At 44.0% G+C, this 21,050-nt stretch overlaps 1 protein-coding gene across 6 annotated transcripts in view; it reads right to left on the minus strand.

The window, feature by feature from the left end:
* Window positions 1-21,050, minus strand: part of BACH2 (BACH transcriptional regulator 2) — a 354,491-nt gene that overhangs the window by 16,838 nt on the left and 316,603 nt on the right. For all 6 annotated transcript variants that reach the window (XM_060616186.3, XM_060616182.3, XM_060616184.3 and 3 more), the window contains one exon: window positions 3,439-5,028. In XM_060616186.3, coding sequence (XP_060472169.1) covers window positions 3,439-5,028 — 1,590 coding nt within the window. The remainder of the gene's footprint in view (window positions 1-3,438; window positions 5,029-21,050) is intronic.

Raw genomic sequence — 21,050 nt, forward strand, 5'->3', positions numbered from 1 at the left:
GGAAGTAGTTAGGTAGTATTTCACAAATAAAGCACAACCTTTAACCACTTATGGGATTCTAACCGACAAAAATAAAAGCACCACTACTAAATATGTTCACAAAAATGTTTATTGCAGCAATGTTTATAAGAAGGGAAAAAACTGGAAACAACTGAAACACTGGACTGTCTGTTGGTAGCTGACAGCTGAATAAATTGTGATTTATGGGGCCCATGGATATTAAAGAAGTATGTTTTAACCCTATGTGATTAACGTAGAGGCGCATACATAGTAGATAGCTCTGTGAGAAAAGCAAATTGCTGAGTAATTATACAGTAAATGCCATTAAAATAAAACCCCTAGAGACAGGAATATGTGTTTGTATCCTGTTATAGGCACAGAGAAAGCCTGTTAAATTTGGTATGTTAGGGCCTGGGCATGCTGTGTTTGATTATTTCAAAAAAGAAAGTAATTTTAAAAGATGGTGGTTGAGAAAGGACAATGTTGTGCTAATTTGAGCTTTCTTCAAAGCTGGAGACAGAAAGGATGAGAGAAGTCTGTGTCGATGAGACGGCATAACTAGAACACCTTACAGGTTATAAGGAGTGCTAATACTTTTCTTCTGATCTATCATTTTTGGCTCCTTGCAGAGGTGAAGGAAGAGAGGCTGGGAAGGAGCCTGGCCCGTCAGACTGAAGCACTGGACAGGTGGCTGGCCGGAGGTGAGAACTCTTTGTTTGGTTTCTGACTGAGGTGTCTCCTTGGGGCTCAACTAGAAGGGAAGTCACCTGGACATCTCACCAGAGCAGATCAGGGCAAAATCAGACCAATAGATGTTGGCCTCTTCTGGATCAGTTCAGTTCAGGAAAACGAGTTACAATTCACATTGCGTATGACAGATTTACCTTCAATGTTATTACTGGGGAACACACTTCCACTGGGGTCAAAGTAACTCCTGGAAGCTAGTTATTAACTCAAAGAGACGCAGTCCTGCTGAGTCCCTGAGACCTAATCTCTATTCTAGGAAAACCAAAATGTCAAATTGGGAAAAACTTTAGCTGTACTCTAACAACCCTATCTAAAATGCCCTTCTGAGAGGGACTAGATGTGATTCCTGAAATGGCAGTTTTGGTAAAGGTTTCTTCTTTCAGTGTTTAGAAATGCAAATAATCTATTATTATTTTTTGGACAAGTAAAAATAAAAATGTTTTTAAGGCGGTGGTATTTTTCTTTTTTTAAAATAAAGTTTATTTAATTTGAGAGAGAGGATAGAGCATGAACGGGGGTGAGGCAGAGAGAGAAGGGGAGAGAGAGAATCCCAAGCAGGCTCCACACTGTCAGGGCACAGATCCACGCAGGGCTTGATCTCTTGAACCATGAGATCATGACCTGAGCTGAGATCAAGAATCAGACACTTAACCAACTGAGCCACCCAAGCGCCCCTAGCGGTGGTATTTTTCAAGGGGACACTAATCCTGTTCATGATATTTTATAGGTTGAATGAATCATCCTTTTGATTGATTCATTTAGAGCTGCGAAGTTCTAAAGGCAGACAAGTGATGTGGCCCAAACACCCAGGAAAAATACATGTGCTCTTGTTGGTGGCATTTGATTTGAAAAAGTGACTTTAAACTCTCTTTTGGGACATGAGAGAGACAAAAGGAGATTATCAGAAACTGACAGTTCCTAGAACATATGCAAATGTCAGGACAACATAACCCTTTTAGCTTCACGGTGGGGCTCCCCTTAAGGGAGCATCAAAGACAAAGACATTTGTCCTTTTCTCGAGACACCAATCCTTGGCAAGATACATCATTCTGCTGATGAACTGGACCCAGTGACCAGGCTTCTGCAGCAGGGGCATTTATGAACAATGTCAGGGGAAAAAAGAAAACCTCACCTCGGTTATGATCAGAGAAAGAAATGAGTGAGGGAAGAGAGAGCATAAGGTTTCCCTGTTTTCACAAGAACTCAGTCCTCTCAGGTCAGGGGCACAGGCACAATCCTCCACCCCAAACCTGAGGGGATAGGTGCATTCAGACAGGAAGAGTTCCCATCTACATTTCCTTTCTAATTTTTAGCAAAATTAAATCCTTTCAGTATGTTTCTCTCTTTCTCCATTTTTCCCAGGCAGTAACAGAAGAGCAGGGACCAGGCTAGCTAGCAGGACGAGGAAGTGACCACAGGGCATCTCTGCAGTTGGCACAGGGAGCTTTGGGATCTATTTTCAAAACATGCCCTAACTAAAACCTCATGTGCTCCTTGCCAATCTCGCAGAGGCTGAATAAGCCGCACGTGGCTCTGTGAAAAGGCCCCTCACCCCGTGTGGCATTTCTGCTGTCTGGTTGGGTTAACATCCCTGCTCTACTAGGGGCTCATATCCAGGGAGTGCAGACGCGAACTGAGGGCACTGGCCTAATGAGGACCATGCTTCATTTCCTCCTGTGGCTTTCAGATAAGCAGCTCTGAAGAGGGACTTCTCACTGGGTTTGCTCATGCTGCTGCTCCCGAGGCAGGTCTGAGACCTGGGTGGCAGTCTCAGGTTGGTTCCTTGTCAATCAGCCAGACAGTGCTAGATCATGACACGGGCTCCCTCAGACCTTTTTGCAGGGGCCTCTCAGGTTATGGCGGGAAAGGGGAACGTACGGGGTGTCTATTCTTTTCTCTCCTTAGCCACGTGAGTCTTGCCTACGATGTGGCTGGTGTTGTGATGTGGCTCCATCCTCCAGCATTGGTAAGACAGATGGAGCCTTGGGAATTTTTATCTATAAAGCACTCTGCTTTCCGCGTGGGCAGAGACTGGTCCTCAACTCCACTACTCCTCAATAAGACTTCTTGTCATTTGTGGGGAGTTTGGGAAAGGGTATGTTACTCAGTTATGTGTGACTGACTAGGGTGCTTCTGCGGTGACCCTGGGACCAGGATGGATGGTGAGCTGTCCGCTGCTCACCAGTGGACAAGGGATGGTCCCAGGGTCTCCTGTTGACAAGGAAAACTTAAAGGGTGCCGGGAGAGCACCTGTTACTGAGGGTCTGTCTAGTGTCAATCAGTCAGTTTTGAAAGCGATTCTGTATTTTCTTTCACACTGATGGGGTGCAGGATGAAGATGAGGCTGAGGACTATGGTATCCTTTCAAAGCAGATGGAGAAGGAGAAAGGGAGGTAGAAGGGGGAGATCTGAATATCTCAAGCTTTCATGCATTATACTTAACATTTTTTTTTTTTTTTTCTGAGCAGCTTGCATCTGTTTGTTGAGTACTGAGATCTACATCAAATTTCAAGTGCCTTCTAGGACAAAAGTGGTTAATTTGGAATGACTCTGAAGCATCCTGCCTCTGTGGATGGGGGAGGCAGTCCCTTTACTGGGACCTTTAATCTGGGAGTGGTGGGGCAGCAGGTAGAGTCCAGGTAAAGGACCGCAAGAGTGGACCACATGCTTGAATTTATGCGGGTTCCCTACCTCCTGGCCCCTGTCCTGCACAGGACACGACTCACTGTCTGCTTCCGAGAACGATCCGGATTCGTCGCTGGAGTTGGTTCCATAAGACTGCTCACATTTAATTTGGGGTCGGACTTGGTTGTACATTCCATCTCCCATCAGGCCTGGTTCCTGATGTTCTGTGGCAAGGAATCTGGCTCCCTGGGAACAGGGCGAGGAGGAGAACTCACAGAGAGGGAGGCTGCAGGGTGAGCCCCCACTCCCGTCCTCTGCGTAGGAATAGGAAGAGCACGAGCTGGAGGTCCTGGTCCTGGTCTCCAAGGGGGGCGAGCGAGGGCAGACTTTGATTGGCACCGGGCAGCTAGTGTTGGGCCGTATCCTTCCTGGCAAATGGTCAGCCATCAGCCCACCGTGGGAGTAGGCCTGTGAGCTGGGGAGGGACTGGCCAGCCCCCACCCACAGACCCTTTGGCACCGGCTCAGAGAGGTCTTTGTCCAAACTGCTTACCCCAGAATATGAATGCACCGCAGTGCTCACTTGGTCACAAGCGCTCGAGGAGAAGATCACACTTCTCCGGTCCAGCTCTCCTTCCTGTTTACAGAGAGCCTCCAACCCAGGCCCCTTGAGGGGCGACCCCATGGTGAAGTTGGACACGTCCTTCTGGCCCAGGTGGGGCTGTCCGTAACTCCCTGGGAAAGGGGTGTAGTCAGTTTTAAGGTCACCCTGAGTGATCCCCTTGTCAAAAGGGCACGCTGAACTCCTGGCAAAGTGCTGCTGAGAGGTACCGGGCAGGCCAGACAACTCCACACTTTTTGTTATGAACAGAGACCTTAAGCAGGAGGGGGAGGACACACTCCCGGATCTCTCCAGGCAGGTGGCCCCGGCAGGGGGGGCGGGGGCGGGGGCAGGGCTGGGCTGTTTCCGGTCCATTTCCACGTCCCCGGCTCTGTCCTTGATGTCAGGCTCATCTCCGGACAGGCAGAGCGCGATGCTCTCTTCCTCGTTCTCTTCACTGGGCGGCTCACTTTTAATCTGCCCCATGGCAAGCCCCGGCTTGAGGCTGTTGCCAGAGTTATCTTCACTGAATGTGCTTGCAAAACCTGAGGTACTGTGTGATGATGCATTATAGACATTCTTGGTACATGCAAGCTGGTATTTCTTGTATCTGGGGTACTGCCTTAACGCGTCCTTCTCGGAGTTCTCCTTGCTGTCGGGCGGCACATCGGACTCGGGCAGCAAAGCTTCTTCCTTCTCTGCTACTGGGATGGCAGCAGCCTCAAAGCTGATGGGGTCTGGAAGCATCTGGTCCCTGGGGCAAGCCACCTTGGCCGTGTCCGAGTCCATCGTCTCCTCCTCTTCCTCCTCCTCCTCCCCCGCGGAGTTCTCACGGTCCTCGTGCGCGCGGGGGCACGCAGCGTCCTTTCGGCACACGAACAGGCCATCCTCGCTGTTCAGGAGCTGGGTCTGCAGGAAGCTGAAGCAGGAGTCCTCCAGGTTATGCATGCGCAGGAACTCGGCGCAGCGGATGACCTCGCGGATGTTTTCTCTGCTGAGTAATAGCTTGGCGGTGTAGGCAAACTGTAACAGCGGCCCGAAGCCCCTGGCCGTGACCTGCAAAACAAACAGGGAAATTGCCGACGTTACCATCAGCACCACTATTGTCCCGAATCCCTCAACTGAAGCAAGATAACCAGACAGTGCTAATGTCCCAGAATAAAGACTGCAAAGGAGCAGTTAATCTCGTACTGGGTCAGCAATGATTCTGCTTCCAATAATTAGTGCCTGTCTCGTGCACGCCTGGGCTCCACTTCATCACCTGGCACACAGAATTGAAAATCACCAGGGTCAAGTGGCTAAACAAGATGACAAGGGGTTCAGTGTTTACGCTAATGAAATATCCTGGCAAAAATGCACGGTAACAATGGGAAGCCTATTAATTTCCCTCCCTGTCAGTGCTGTGGAGAGCCATTCTACATAAGGAGTGCTGTGACACTTGCTGATCACTTGAGCCAAAGAGAGCAACAGACTTTCCTTGTCAACTGCAAAACTGGCAATATGGCCTGTTAAAAACCGAAAGTCTACAGGGGGTGAAGAACAGTGTTCCCTCACTTAAAAAGTTACAAAGTGGCATTAAAGCAATTTCTGTCTTTCTCATTCATCACGGTTTCTGGCTGGGACTTTTCAGTCATCATGTCATACCTGATCTTGCAATGATACTAGAGATAATGACAATCTGAAGTGGTGTTCTCAACAAGAACTCAACTCCTGGCCCATAAAGAATGGGGGTTACAGAGCTAAACAAATCAGCTGTCATTTAAATGGTTGAAGTTTGCTGAGTGGCCCAGGTCACGGGCTATTCCTTTCCTAATCATAAGCAGCCGCTTTGCCATGCAGCTGTCTTCTTTCCCGACAAATCTTCAGAGGCTCAGCCTACTGTCAGGTGCTCCTCATTTCTTTACATTTTATAGATTGAAAATGTGCTATTTACGCACAGTTTTGCGTATGCACACACACCCATCACAGAGATTGACTTCAGCAATTAGAAACGCATGGCCTAAGGCAAACTGTTTTTTCAGATGGAAGTGGGTCAAACTCGCTGGTGTTCAGGGAAGGCTTTCTCACCCTACATGCGAAACCTACATGCATCTTCTAGGTTCCTGCAAGTGCTGCTGACCCCATAGCAAGGAGAGGCAGGTCTACAGATCATGTGTACAAGTCAAATGGACGCAGTAATCATGGGGTCCTTGCTGGAAGCTGTAGTAACAGTGATTGAAAGATGTCTGCTAAGGGAATAAGTGCAGAGCAAGTTGAATTGGCAAGTTCTGTAGCTGACTTCCTCGTGTACTGAACTCACTGCAGCACACAGAGCCAAAACTCTGGTGAGGACTCAATCCCTTGTTCAATATTCAACTTGGACATCAGCTTCTCTGGGAGCAATCTCCAACGTCTTAGAACAAGTGATATGAGCCTCTCAGCCCCATTGCCAGAGTGAGGAGATGTCCTGGGTTGTCCAGGGCAGCACTGATTTTTATATGCTGCATTCTTTCCAGTAAGGGAAATTTCTTAGATATATAACTGAATGGGATTTAATTTTTTTATTAAAATTTTTTTTTTAATATTTATTTTTAAGAGAGAAAGGGAGACAGAATGCGAGGAGGAGACAGGCAGAGAGAGGGAGGAAGACACAGAATCTGAAGCAGACTTCAGGCTCCAGCTGTCAGCACAGAGACTGACGTGGGGCTCCAACTCACGAATCCTGAGATTATGACCTGAGCCAAAGTTGGATACTTAACAAACTGAGCCACCCAGGCACCCCGAGAACTTAATTATTAATAGTTTTGAAGGACCTGAAATAAAATTCCAAATTAAAAAAAAAATCTGTCAGATAATGAGTCCCAAGATATTTGGTGAATACACACACACACACACACAGACACACACACAACAACAACAACAACAACAACAACAAAACATGACCGCTAGACCCACATTATAGTTCCACAAGGACAATCATTGCCATCTCACTTTTATTATACTTTATTGGGTCTGTTTCTACCATAAGATAGCAAGCTCCTTCAGATCAGGGATTGCTTCATTTCTCTTAATAACTCTGCATCTAATTAGGGTGTCTAACATAGTAAACACCTGGTAAAAGCTTGTATATTACCGGAATGTCATAAGTCTAGCTGGGCCCCTAACATACAATTACAGGTACAGAAGGTAAGAGCGCAGACTGTGTGCTGAGTGTTGTCTCAAATTACTTTTGGAGCAAGACACTGTGTGAACCAATAAACCACACCAACCAGCCGATCAAAGGTAGGCAACAGTCCTTATTTGTCCTATCTCCTAGTACTACTATTGAGAAGGAGCTTCTCTGACCTACCCTTGTGTCCTACTAAGCTGACATGGTAATAGACTCAGCAAACGTACCTACTATATTTCCTCCAGGAACCTTTCAAAGGGAGTGCAAGGCAAGGAAGTACATATTTAAAAGTAACCAAAGGAGGCGATGAATGTCACATGACCCATTTCTTCACTGTAACAGGACTTCACCACAAAGAGAAGAATGGCATGATCAAGGTAGAGTTGACCCCTTCATAAGGCAGCATTTTCTGCTCTGCTCCCAGGGAATGTGCCAGTTGCTGAATGGATAATACACGTCTCAAGTTTTGGTAGATGTGCTCAGAATATGGAAAATAGGGAAACTCACATCAGTATCATTTATATTTTTTATATAGTCCTTCTCCCTTATTGCCATTTCTTTTTTATTTTCATGCCATTGGTTTCAGTAAGTCCTGCCACTGTCCCCCACTATGGATACTTTTAAAGAAAATTCTTAGAGAAACCAGGAACACCCCTGGGGATCATTAGATGAGTCCCGGTATCACCACCTGCCACATGGCTACAAGGAGCTGGAGAAAGCCTCTCCATGCAGGGACAAGCTGATGCTTAAATGTATGCATGGGACTGAGGATGTCAATGAACAGTCTCCACATCCCAAATCAGATGGCTGATCCTTTTGGTCTTAGGAGACGTGATGAGCTTGAAATGATCATCATACAGTCACAAAAGGTCATGATTGAAAACAGGATTGTAAACTGTCATTTAAGTTCAAGGTCAGAGGAAATGGTGTCCTCAGCATGAAATTTCAAGAGTCTGTAACTAGCTCCTCCCCCACAAGTTTAAATCTTGCTTTGTCATATTCAATTTTGCTGAATTTTACTCAGCTTCTGTGTGCAAGGCTTTGTCTAGTGAGTCAGAGTTACCATGTACCAAGTACCTCCTAGTGTCCAGCAGCAGGCTAGGGTTCTCATAATGCCCTGCAAGGCAGGCATGGCTGCCTCTATTTTGTAGACAAGGAAACTGAGAAGCAGAGAGGTGAAGGAATTTGTTCAAGGTCACAGAGCTGGGATTCCAACCCAAGTGCTATGAGGAATATTGGTAAGTACAAGACTAGGCCCTGTGCTTAAGAAACCTACAGTTTAGCTTTGTAGATATACCGTGACAATGGAAAGTTGATTACTATGTAACAACATCAGTCAACAATGGAAAGACTATCACAAGATTACATGATTACTTGTCAATTGAGAAATCCCGACCAGTTAAGGAGAGAAGGTGACTGCTGAGGTCTGTGGGGATCCCCTGAACACTCATAAGCAGGACACCTGGAATGCAGTGAAATTGCCCTATATCCATTCTCGGTCAAGAGTTGCTTTGATAGGGGTGCCTGGGTGGCTCAGTCGGTTAAGCGTCTGACTGCATGGGTCAGGTCATGATCTCACAATCTGTGAGTCTGAGCCCCGCGTCAGGCTCTGCATGACAGCTCAGAGTCTGGAGCCTGCTTCAGATCCTGTCTGTCTGTCTCTCTCTCTGCCCCTCCCCTGCTTGCACACTTTCTCTCTCTCTCAAAGTAATAAATAAACATTAAACAAAAAATTTTAAAAATAGAAGTTGCTTTGATACAATGGGTACCTTCCAAAATGCCTGGTGTCTGTCCCAGGAGCCCATCTCTGGTCACTTCAGGCCAGCTGCAATAACTCTAGACACACAAAACAGAAAGCAAGTGCTCATCACACGTGCAGGCCAGTGCTAAACATGCAGAGGCTTTCTAAATACTGCGTTTAGCCTCCATCATTGGTAGCTTGCACCGTCTTCCCATTTTCAGGAGTCGTCTAAACTCACTCACTGTACTCAGAAAGCAAAATATCCAGGTACCAATGTAAAGCTGTGTGTCTATGAAACTGTGATCACAAGTCTGTGTTGTGATTTACTTTCTGTTTTTAATGAGTAAGGCTCTGATAATGGGAAAAAATAAGAAAGGGTGGGAAGTGGAGAATCACACACAAAACTAATGACCCATAAAAATGTTATTTAAAAAGGTAATGATCATAAAGTTAAAGCGGAATGAAGTAACTAGAAATAGCAAACCAGTTCCATTTCACTGATGGTAATGGACTGTGTTCCACTGCTCTCAGGGAAGCAGACACATCTAGGCTAAAATTCACTGGTCGGGAACGGCCTAAAGGAATGATAAACAAGTGCAAAATACAGTATTACGGACACCTGGGATAACAGTCTTGCATTCTGAATGAAATATTTTGGTTGGATTGTTTTGAAGAGTATTTTTCTACCACACTTAAGTATGTAACTGCCTGGTCCCATAATGTACAGTCCAGTATAGATGACACTGGGTCACACATTGGGGGAAGAATGGAATGTGCCATGTAGAACTAAGACGTACAAGAGGTCAGGAAGTGATACCCTTTTGTCCTCTGGTTGCTCCCAAGCAGGTGATGACCTTCTCCAGCGGTTGGCACACACAAGGCAAGTGGCATTGACCTCTGAGCCTTTGAAACAAGGTCACACTACCAAACTCCTGTGCCTGGTGTGAGTCCACGGGAGGATAATGTGTTGAAAATGTGGCCCACTGAAACTATGACCCTTGACCTTTTGTTCCCATGGGTTCTGATGAGTCCTCTCTATGCTACTGATGAAAGGAGGAGGAGCTGATGGCGACTCAGCTGGCAAAGGCACGTCTGGGCGCTGCTTGTAGAGCTCGCTCTCAGGACCCACCCTGACTGCTGCTGGACAGAGCTCCTGAATGGAAACATGTAACAGTTTCACTGCTCTGGATTACTACAGGGATCCGGCAGTTGGGCTTCAGGTGTATATGGAAAACGGGGTTTGGGAGTTTTAACGAGGCTTGGACCAGCATTCTCTACTTAAGCCATGTGTTCAAGGTCTTTTCAGTTGGTTCTGGCAGTATACACACACTGTTAGGGCACTGAGCTCATTTGCCGCAGGCCGCGGAGATCTCAGGACTGTTTTCTCTCAAGGCTGCTTAATGACAGTCTCACAAAACACGGAATCTTTTACCTTCAGCAACACCATGTATACTTCCCTGATGAGGCTGGATCTCTTACAGCAAGGCACTTGTGAAAGAAAACAACACTGGTGGGGTGCCTGGGTGGCTCAGTCAGTTAAGTGTCTGACTCTTCAACTCAGCTCAGGTCTTGATCTCAGGGTCATGAGTTCAAGCCCCGTGTTGGGCTCCATGCTGTGCACGGAGCCTACTTCAACAGCAACAACAACGAAACCAACAACACTGGTGACAACTCCTCTTCCTTTCCACCCCCACACTGCACTGATACCATGGTGCAGGATGAAGACTGATTTAGTGATGAGGCATCACTTACTTCTAATCTTAATTTTCTATAATCAATATCCATATTATCATACTTTCTTCCCCAAAGCAGCATGCTATACAAGCATACTATATTCTGGATGTATTTGTTAAATTAATTAACTCCACTCTTTCAACAAAGCTTCTGGTCATTTTAGTATTAATGTAGCTAAAGACAGAGCCAAAGAAAGCAATCTTGTTTACAACACACACAAAAATAAACATTTAAGTTGATTTACAAGTACATAATTGTTTTTTTTCTCTAAAGAAAGTAATTATCTGTGCTAGTAAATGTGGCTTAAAAGCATAAAATAAAGTGTCTTTTCTCTCCTCTGCAGGCTTGATTTTTGGGTCTGTAGCCACAACATAAAATTCCTCTCCTATTTGTAAATCTGCCCTGAGGTTCTCTACTTGGTCATTTATTCACTTCCTATTTTTTGTTAAGTTTTTCATTCAATCATTCATTCACCAACCATTACTGGGCACTCACTGTGTACTGTGAGAGCCCTGAAGGAACCAGCTTTCTGGGATTCAAATCCTAGTTCTACTATGTACCAGCTGGGTAACTTGGGCTGGTTACTTAACCTTTCTGTTCTTCAGTTTCTCCAACTGGAACACAGGGATACCAACAGTTCCTGTTTTGCAATAAAACCCCTCTGGGACAGGGTCTGGCATTAACAACTATTATTGTTGCTCTTATTACAAAAATGAATAAAAACAGTTGCTTTCGCCAAGGAGCTAAGAGGGTGACCAAGGAGACAGATGTTTAATACAAATGCCACAATGTAATTTAAGTATGCAACAGCAAGTATTTAAAGGGTGCTAAGGGAAGACCAAGCTGGCGGCAGAAACTGCTAAGGGCATCAGTGTAAGCCTTCCTGGAAAAGGTGCCTTTGCCTCAAATGTTGAAGGCTGAGCTTCAGTTTATCAGAGTAAATCAAAGAATGGCATGGCTCGCTCCATCATCTCCTTCCGGCTCCTCCTCCAACGCCACTTTATCTGTGAGGCCTTTCTTGGGTCTCTGTTCACAACTGCCCTCCTCCACTCCACCACCCAAACTGGCTACATCATGATTTTCAGGAACAGTATAGGGTCCTCCTGAGCATGGGGCTCTTTGCAACTGCACAGCTTGTGTGCCCATGAATACGGCCCTGTCAACACACACACACACACACACACACACACACACACACACACACACCCTGTCCCCTGCAGTTGAAATAGGCTCCCTGATTTCACCGGGGGGTGGGGGGGGCTGGGGTGGGGAGGGAGGGGATGGTATCCAAACAATGGAACTCTACCTGAGTTAAACTCCAAAGGCTAGCCGGCATGCCTACTGGGGTCAGCAGCATAGGTCAGCAGTCACTGGCAGGATCATAGATATCTTGGACTGAAATGCATGGTCAGCCTACTAAGGTACTTTTTGATTGTTTTTTTTTTAGAAAAGGGGAAGTCAGGTAGGTTCAGTGAACAAAGACCTGACTTGAGTCCTCTCATATGAGACTCTATGAGTCCCTATCATTGAGAGTTATGATCTCAAACTTGAGTGTGTTCACACAGACTTCCTGAAATTAATTCCTGGGAACTCTTGAGGAAGGATCCTACAATTACCTACATTTTCACTAGATCTATTGCTGTCACAAGGGTTTGCAGAAACATATATCTTATAGTTTTTCCTAAACATAAACTTGTTTTTAATTAGAAAAACTTTCATGAAAGCTATTCAGAAATTGCTCAGCTCAGAACTAAATCTATGTATCTATCTATTTATCTATCCATCCATCAATCTATCTCCATCTATGCATTTTTTAAAAAAGTTTATTTATTTTGAGAGAGAGAGAGAGAGAGAGAGAGAGAGCAGGGGAAGGACAGAGAGAGGGAGAGAGTTAATCCCAAGCAGGCTCCGCACTGACAGTGTATAGCCTGATGTGGGGCTTGAACTAGCAAACCATGAGATCATGACCTGAGCTGAGATCAAGAGTCGGTTGCTTAACTGACTGAGCCACCCAGGTGCCCCATCTCCATCTGTATATTAAAGTAATATTACTTTAATACAAACAGGAAAATATAAATATTTCTGATCAACTACTAACTTTGACTTCTATGATTCAGTTTACTTTTAGTCTGACATTATAAACTCATACACTGCTTATTTACTATTGTCCCTCAGCCTCATGCCAACTCTTTTTATGTTCCCCTCTGTAATGCTATGTTTTTTAGGCTTCTTTGGCTGGTTGACTTATTATTGGACTCTGTCAATAGGGGGCACTGATGGGATGTCAGAAGGTGGGAGGAAAGAAGCTGTGGTTCCTTCTATTTCTTGTTCTCTTTCCTTCCTTGGTGGTGAGTACTGGGGAGGCTGCCTCCTCGACTCCCTGCAGGAGTTTTGGGTAAGGGCTGTCTCCTCCACAGGTGCAGCTCCCGAGGCATCAGGTGCTTCTCCAGGCTTCTAGGTCTCTTTTATCCCCTCTGGCCCTAGGAGTGGTAGCTGCTTCCTATAATAATTAATCACTGAGTTAATTCTCTTCCCCTTTCTGTTCTTCCAGTTTTCCAACACCTGTGTAACCAATTCCTTGTTTTATATCCCCTCTGTTTGAAACACCTGGCATGGTTTCTGTTTCCCTGACTCAATCCTCATCCACTTTACAGACAAGGAAGCCAAAAAAGGTGAAGCCCAGAAAGCCCAGAAAGGTGAAGGGATTTTCCCAAAGTCACACAGCTGGTCAGCCAGAGTTGAACTCAAGTATTCTGATTAGAGAGTTCAACTCTCATGTTCCTTTCCTATCTGTTGCTGTTTCTCTGAAGTGAACTAGAAAAGAAATGGTATTTCATATGGAAAGACATTGTTGTAAATTTTGTAATTCAGTTGTATGTAGCTTATTCAAAGGAATCTGGACAACTTAGTGGTACTGCCTGGGCTATGAAGAAGGGTGAATCTCACACTTGGTTCTATTGTCATTCACATTATTCAGATTCAGGGCCTAGATTTCTCTTGAAGAATGAAGACAATTGCTATGTTCCTCTCTTGCCCAGTGAAACTCAGTAAGTTCTGGGAAGCCCTTTTATCACATAGGAATTTGATAAAACTAGCAGGCTGCGCTCAGTATCAGTCCTTGGAATCTGGAAAATATCAATGCAGGAATGCCTTTCTCATGAGGATCCACGTGGCACCAAAGCTGGGTTCCAAATTAGAAAGGCAACTGATAAAACTGATGTTTAGAGAGAAAGTGGTATGTCCCCTATCTGTGTCAGTCAGCTCAGAATCATCATGGGACTACGTAACAGCTAAAACTGCCCTTTAGGTATTTCTTTGGTTATCTTAGAGTTGATGAACAGAGAAGGGAAACAAATATTCATTACTATCTTTTCTTAGAACTGGCAACACCTTGACCCTGTGGAACCTTCATTTCAGCTGGGTGGTTCACCCCTTCTTCTCACCTCTTTCATGTGAGGCCTTAATTATTTTCTCATTCAGGTGTGCATGGATATATTTCTCAGGTAAGTGACAAGCAAAATTTACACGTGATACAAATATAAGGTACTGTATTCATACTTACTCTAAAAGTATACAATGAAAACAGGAAATCTCCCTTCTGAAAGATTACATAATGAAGTTCATGGAATAATTTACAAAAAATTGAATTTCAGTATAAGTATAGATCCTAAAATAGGTATAAAATAGTAACTTTTTACATTTTTCAGTGTAAAATGAAAGTGAAAAGCATCCCACTCACTGGTAATAAAGTCACAAAACTTGCATCTAGGTTTATAGTTTCATTTGAAAAACCGCCTCCAACAGAAAATTATTTTTTGAAAGGAGATTTTAAAAAAATTACCTAATTTCCATTTAAAATGACCTTTTCCCCATTCAAGAAACCAATGACCTTCCTCGACCAGAATTTTCTTGAGTCAGGGTTTGGTTTCACCTCCTCAACCCTTCTAGTGATTTCAAACCAACCATCAGCCACTCAATCTTCAACCAAAAAACACAAAACCTTTTTTAAGTCTTCCAATGGTGAGAGGTTTAGTCCCTCATCAGAGCCTTCTAATGGTTCCTCATATCAAGCCAAAATTCTCATCCTGGAAATCTAACCAGTTATGAGCCCTGATACCCTCCTCACTGCTCTCCTTTGGACCATCTTGAGTTTGACCACATCCCCAGCAGAGTATCTGGACTGAGTAAATACTCCAGTCACTGGTAGAGAGGACAGAACTATTACCTCCCTCAGTTCAGATCCTATTTCCAAGGAAGGCTAAGATTTCATTGTCACTTATTACTTGTGGTGCTCTCAGTGAACATCTCTGAGCTTTTTTTTCAGTATAAAATCTGCGTCCATCTTAATGTTGCAAAATTGATTTTTTTGACCCAAGAGTATATACTTGTCTAGATATTCAGATTTATTGTCCAGATAAATTATTCTTGATACAAATTGCTCAATTTTTTAAAGATCCACTTTCTTCCCCTTTTTTAAAATTATGTCATTTTCTGATCTCCAGACTTCTGATGCTTTTCTAGGTTCTGCAATTCTTCAAAGACTTTGACCATAACAAGCTGTACCATATCATGTCTGATTTCTTTTTTCTCTGTAGTTTGAGGGTTTTACTTCATCCACATTGGGAGTGTGGGTCTTTTTTCCTTTCGAAGCAGACTATTTATTTTTGAGAGAAAGAGACAGGCATAGTGAGTGGGGGAGAGGGAGAGAGAGAGAGGGAGAGAGAGAATCCCAAGCAGGCTCTGCACCGTCAGTGCAGAGCCTGACATGGGGCTCGAACCCACAAACTGTGAGATCATGACCTGAGCCAAAATCAAGAGTCAAACACTCAACCAACTGAGCCACCCAGGTGTCCCTTGGGTGTTTTCTTAATATTCATCTACCTGGGGTTTACATTTACTTCTTCAAGTTTTTCTTATTTTTCCATCTCATAGACATTCTCCTTGAAACACAATATGGAGGTAACTCTAGACCCTTTACCATCCTCAAGAGTAAAATGGTGAGCCCCATGGAGCAGCTGTTGTTTTCCTTGCCTTCTTATTCTAAACAGAAACATATAATTATTTTCCTTGTCGGTTTAAACCCACATGCCCATCAGGGGATGAACAGAAAACCAAAATATGGTATACAAATACAAAGGAATATTGCAGTTTTAAAAAGGAAAGAAAGCCTGTCACATACTATAGCATGGATAAACGTTGAGGTCATTATGCTAAGTGCAATAAGCCAGTCACAAAAAGACAAATACTGTATGATTCCACTTATATGAGGTTATCTAATGTAGTAAAATTCATAGATACAGAAAATAGAATGGTGGTTATCAGGGGCTGGGGTCAAGGAGAAAAGGGGTGATTATTGTTTAATGGGTACAGAGTTTCAGATATGCAAGATGACAAGAGTTCTGGAGATGTGTTTCATAGCAATGTGAACATTTTTTTAAGTAAGGTGAATGTTTGATGGACTTTAGTAGAGTTCACTTAAAAATGGTTAAGATGGCAAATTTCATGTTGGGTTTTCCTTTTGTAATAAAGGAAAGGTCTTGAAATATTTCAGACTGTGCAAAATGTACTCTTTGACTATCATGTTCTCTAAGATCATATCTCTTTCTTTTATGGATCCTCTCATATGTGCTCCCATCAATTCCTTTTAGTTGGTCAGTATTGGACCAAAATAGCAATTCTACTCTTGTACTCTCTACCCTCTGGAAGGTATGGCAAATCAATAAGTACTCAGTATTCTCTTCTTAGAAGAGAATTCTGGTAACTATTCATATAGTTGAAGTTCTGCATCATGCTTCTCCTTTGCTCTAATTTTATAAACATGGAGTTCCTTCTCACAGCCCTATGTCAATGTGATATCCTTTTGCTCATTAGGTTACTAAGAAATTCTATTTACCACCCTGGCAGTAATCTCCAATTCAAATTTTTAATTACTTCTACTTCACCCATTGATGCATAGACATTGGAGACTTTAAGTATTTCTTCTGTCTTCCCCTTCTCCTTGGTTTATCCAGTGATTCACCAGATACTTCACACTTTCACATCAATGTCAAACCTCCTTGTTTCTGCAATAATTGATGTCACAAGTTTAGCTGGATATTCATCTCCCTCCTTCTCTGAGCACCTTCAGGTTAAAGCATGAGCCTTGGGCACTGCAGGTGCTTTATAACTATTAGTTGAACTGAACTGAGCTAACCCTAGTAATGCCCACCAGGGCAAGCAGACGGTTTGAGTCCTTCCTTCACATGACAATCCATCACATATTTGAAGACATTTGTCAACCCCAGTTAGGGATTTTTTTTTCTTCAAAAACTGAAGTCATATTTTCCATCTGAAATCAAAACTGAAATAGTGACAGATCACACGCTTCTTATGGAAAATGTTATTTGTTACTTGACTACTGGCACAAATGGGTTTATACCCCATGAATACTCCGGTAGCCATGAGGACCCAGTGCCAACAAGAGAGGACCAGTGATCTTGAGTGAGGAAGGTAATTTGATCCTGACAACATGAGACACTCTGCTGCTATTTCCCCCCTTTCATTTGCAAAATAGGAATAAACCAGGACATGCTGAAGAAATCATATACTTGAAGGGCTTTTGAGACACAAACATTAAAAATTCTAAAAGATGTATATCATTTTCTCAATGCCTTCTTCACTGCCTTTGCAACGGAAGGGGGTGTTACTGTGGCTTACAGAAGGGACAAAGCTGTGGATTTTGCCTTATGGGCATGGTTTATACAACAACAGTAATAGTATTTCTACAATCTTTAGTTTCCTTCATCTAAGTCTTTTTAAACAAAAATTTTTTTAATGTTTATTTTTGACAGAGAGAGAGAGAGAGAGAGAGACAGAGCATGAGCGGGGGAAGGGCGGAGAGAGAGGGAGACACAGAATCCAAAGCAGGCTCCAGGCTCTGAGCTGTCAGCACAGAGCCCGACGCGGAGCTTGAACTCACGGTGAACTCACCGTGAGATCATGACCTGAGCCAAAGTCAGACGCTCAACCAACTGAGCCACCCGGGCGCCCCCATCTAAGTCCTTTTTAACTAACCACCATATAACAGAAGCTGAGACACACTGACTGGGTTAACTGAGGCTCAGGGTTAATGCATACATCAGGGCTAATGCATATATGGAAACCAGACTTTCTGCCAAAGGGACCGTACACTGATTTTTCCTCCCTTCTCCTGTTTCTACAATGGGCTCTGCCAATGGAGAAGAGTTAATGCTGATGCAATGCAGGCACCATCTGTGCTCTGGGAGCATTTAACCAGTGGCCATCAACACAAACCCCCATATGGGAATTGGACAGTGACTGCCCTGGAGCTATGGGACTAGCAGATAGAAAGCACAGCTCTATAGCTGTCCGGGCTGCAGAGACTGTACGACACAACACCCACACTCCTGCATAGGAGCCTGAAGTCAGGTTTGTCACTCAGCCACCTCCCCTCCATCCCCTCAAATTCGGATCTTTTCTATATGTGATTCCTGCCATCAGAGAAGAGAATGAAGAGGGAACCAATTCGGTCCATCTCTGTGGCCACGGTGCATTTTTTGCCTGATGTGTTGGGCTCTTGCCCTGCAGCCTTCCACAGTCTTCCCTGGGACACTAGGTTGCCCGGTTGGCAAATGACATCAAAGAGGACAGGGAGCAGGCCTTTGCTGAGAAGAGCAGCATGTTTGGGACTTCAGACGACTGGGCACGAAGGGATGGTCCTGTTTTTGACAATGCTGTCATTTCTGGCAGTGCTGCTGCTGAAGCAGGTGAGGCAGAAAGTTCCCATAGCGTCTGGTCGGTCGTGTCCAGTTTCTGTGGGGCCGAAACACACTTTTCATGCTAACTTGGGGGATGGTGAGAAAAGGAACTAAGTCATAGTTGCATCTAGAATGTGCACCATGGAGGAGTCTGTTCTGGGACATCTATTTTGAATGTGGCTTGAAGCTGTTATGAAAGACCTCCTTACTTACATCTCCTAACTAGGAAAACACCTTTCCTACTATGAATAAAGATAGCCAAACGCTCTTAAAAAGGAACTTTTGGGTTTTGACAAATACCCACGTCTCCACACCAGGTGTTCTTGGTTTGGGCTAATCAAACTACTCCTGAAGCAAAGAAGTGAGTTAAGGCATCTACAGTACCCGGGGGTGTGCCAGTATTTTGATGGAAGTTCAGTCACTGAAGTTGGAAGTCAGAAACCTAAAAAACCCTAATAGAAAACAAGCCCTTTGGTTTCCTTGCATAATTACAGCCCATCCACAGCACATTACAGAGTGGTGTTGCTTTGAAAACCCCAACTAAGCTAGCAGGTGTCTGGACGGCATTGTCATTTCTTTCCTTACCAAGTGTAGGAGACAAGGGCTTAAGAATCTCTAGGTGACCATTGTGTTAAAAATACTGAGACTCAAAGCAAAAGGAAAAAAAACCTCTCCTCTCTGTTGATACGATCTCTCCTGTCCCCTGCACCTCCAAGATCCCTCTGAATCATCAATCATAGGGAGGGAGGCTGAAGAGTCTTTGGGAGAATGTTCCTGACAGGGACTTTGTTTTAAACAGCAACCCCCCTGCTTTAGAGAGCAAACTTTATCCTCTTCTGTCTGGTTTCCAGATTTTTCCCAGACTGATTCCCCTTCCAGTCTCATTTCCAGTTGTCTTCTTGAGCCAGAATGCCAGCCTTTCTCTTGCCGTCTAGCATGTGCTCAGGCTGTGCTCACTGGATGCATTCTTCACTTTGTTTTGCCAGTTCCAACTGTACCTATGATAGCTGTGAAGGACAGAGGTGGGGCTGTCCATCAATATGGAATGTAATGGCCAGGACAAACCCTTGCACAGGAGGTGGCAATTTAACTGGACCCCATTTGCCCCAACTTGGATAATAGCTGTTGATTATAGATAACCAGTCCTGGCATTTCATCACACAAGTGCTATTTTGCATTGTTATCTAAATGTTCCATTGTGCCTATCTTGACTAGAAATCCCTGAAAGTCAGGGCACCTGGCTGGCTTAGTTGGTAGAGCATATGACTCTTAATCTCAGGGTTGTGAGGTCAATCCCCACAATGGGCATGGAGCCTACTTAAAAAAAAAAAAGTAAATAAGAAAAAATAAAGGATCCATATGACCAATCACTAAAAAAAAAAAAAAAAAAGAAAAAAAAAGAGGGGCACCTGAGTGGCTCAATAGGTTGAGTGACTTTGGTTCAGGTCATGATCTCGAAGTTCATGAGTTTGAGCCCTGCATCAGGCTCTGTGCTGACAGCTAAGTACCTGGAGCCTGTTTTAGATTCTGTGTCTCCCTCTGTTCATGCTCTGTCTCTCTCTGCCTCTCAAAAATGAATAAAAGTAAAAGAAAAATTTAAATATAAAAAAAAGAAATTCCTGTAAGTGAAATACTAAGTCTTATACTTTCCATATATCATCTACATGTACTCTAATAAAATTTGTTAAATATCTGCATTATGAAGATGAGTTGGTTACTTTTTTTTGTTTTAAAAAATTATTTTTTTAATATTTTATTTATTTTTGATTGACAGAGAGACAGAGCACAAGTGGGGGAGGAAAACAGAGAGAGAAGGAGACACAGAATCTGAAGCAGGCTCCAGGCTCTGAGCTGTCAGCACAGAACCCGATGTGGGGCTTGAACTCACAAACTGCGAGATCATGACCTGAGCCAAAGTCAGACGCTTAACCAACTGAGCCACCCCGGCACCCCAAGTTGGTTACTTTTTCTAGAAGGCAACAATATTACAAAGAAGGATTAACAAAAATTCACATTTTCATGTCAATAAGATGGTATACTATTCAAAAAAGGTTAATTAATAGAAAATCATCAGATCGCAGAGAAGTGCTGGGGCCATGAGTAGTTCCGTGTATATACTAGGCACCTTGAACAACCAAAATGCCACTAAATAATCAATCCAAAAACGTTTACTTGAGCATTTGCTATGTTGGGTGCTGAGATGAACTTCAAAGAAGCAAAAAAGGATAGTTTTCCTTGGAGAAGCTCACAATGTATTATCCACAACTGGAGAACAATTAAATGTTAAACTCTACACTGTTGAAACTCTTGTGCCACAGACTTTGAGAGAAGAGGGGTGCGCATGGGCTGTCAAAGGGCACTAAGATTGGATGGGAGCAGGAAGGAAGATGGGAGAGCACTAGACCCATGTGAGTCAGTCAACCTTTGCCCTCCAAATACTGTGGTCCTGTCAAAAACAGCCCCATAGCCTTCTTCTAGGAAAGGAGCGCCTAGGATTTAACACTCTTCCCTACCCAAGAGAAACCGGTGCCCTCCACTCCATCTAAGTGAAACTTCAAAAGCACCTCATAAAAGGGAGCATCATGGTAGAAAAAGAAGTAATCCATCGGGAAGAGGCCGACAGTACACAGGAGAAAACTGTAGAACACAACAGATGGGGCTTCAGGAGAGGACACAGACACCATCGCTGCAGGAGTGG

The sequence above is a fragment of the Panthera onca genome, chromosome B2 (genome assembly GCF_046562875.1).
Source record: "Panthera onca isolate mPanOnc1 chromosome B2, mPanOnc1 haplotype 2, whole genome shotgun sequence".
In the NCBI taxonomy this organism is placed as follows: domain Eukaryota; kingdom Metazoa; phylum Chordata; class Mammalia; order Carnivora; family Felidae; genus Panthera; species Panthera onca.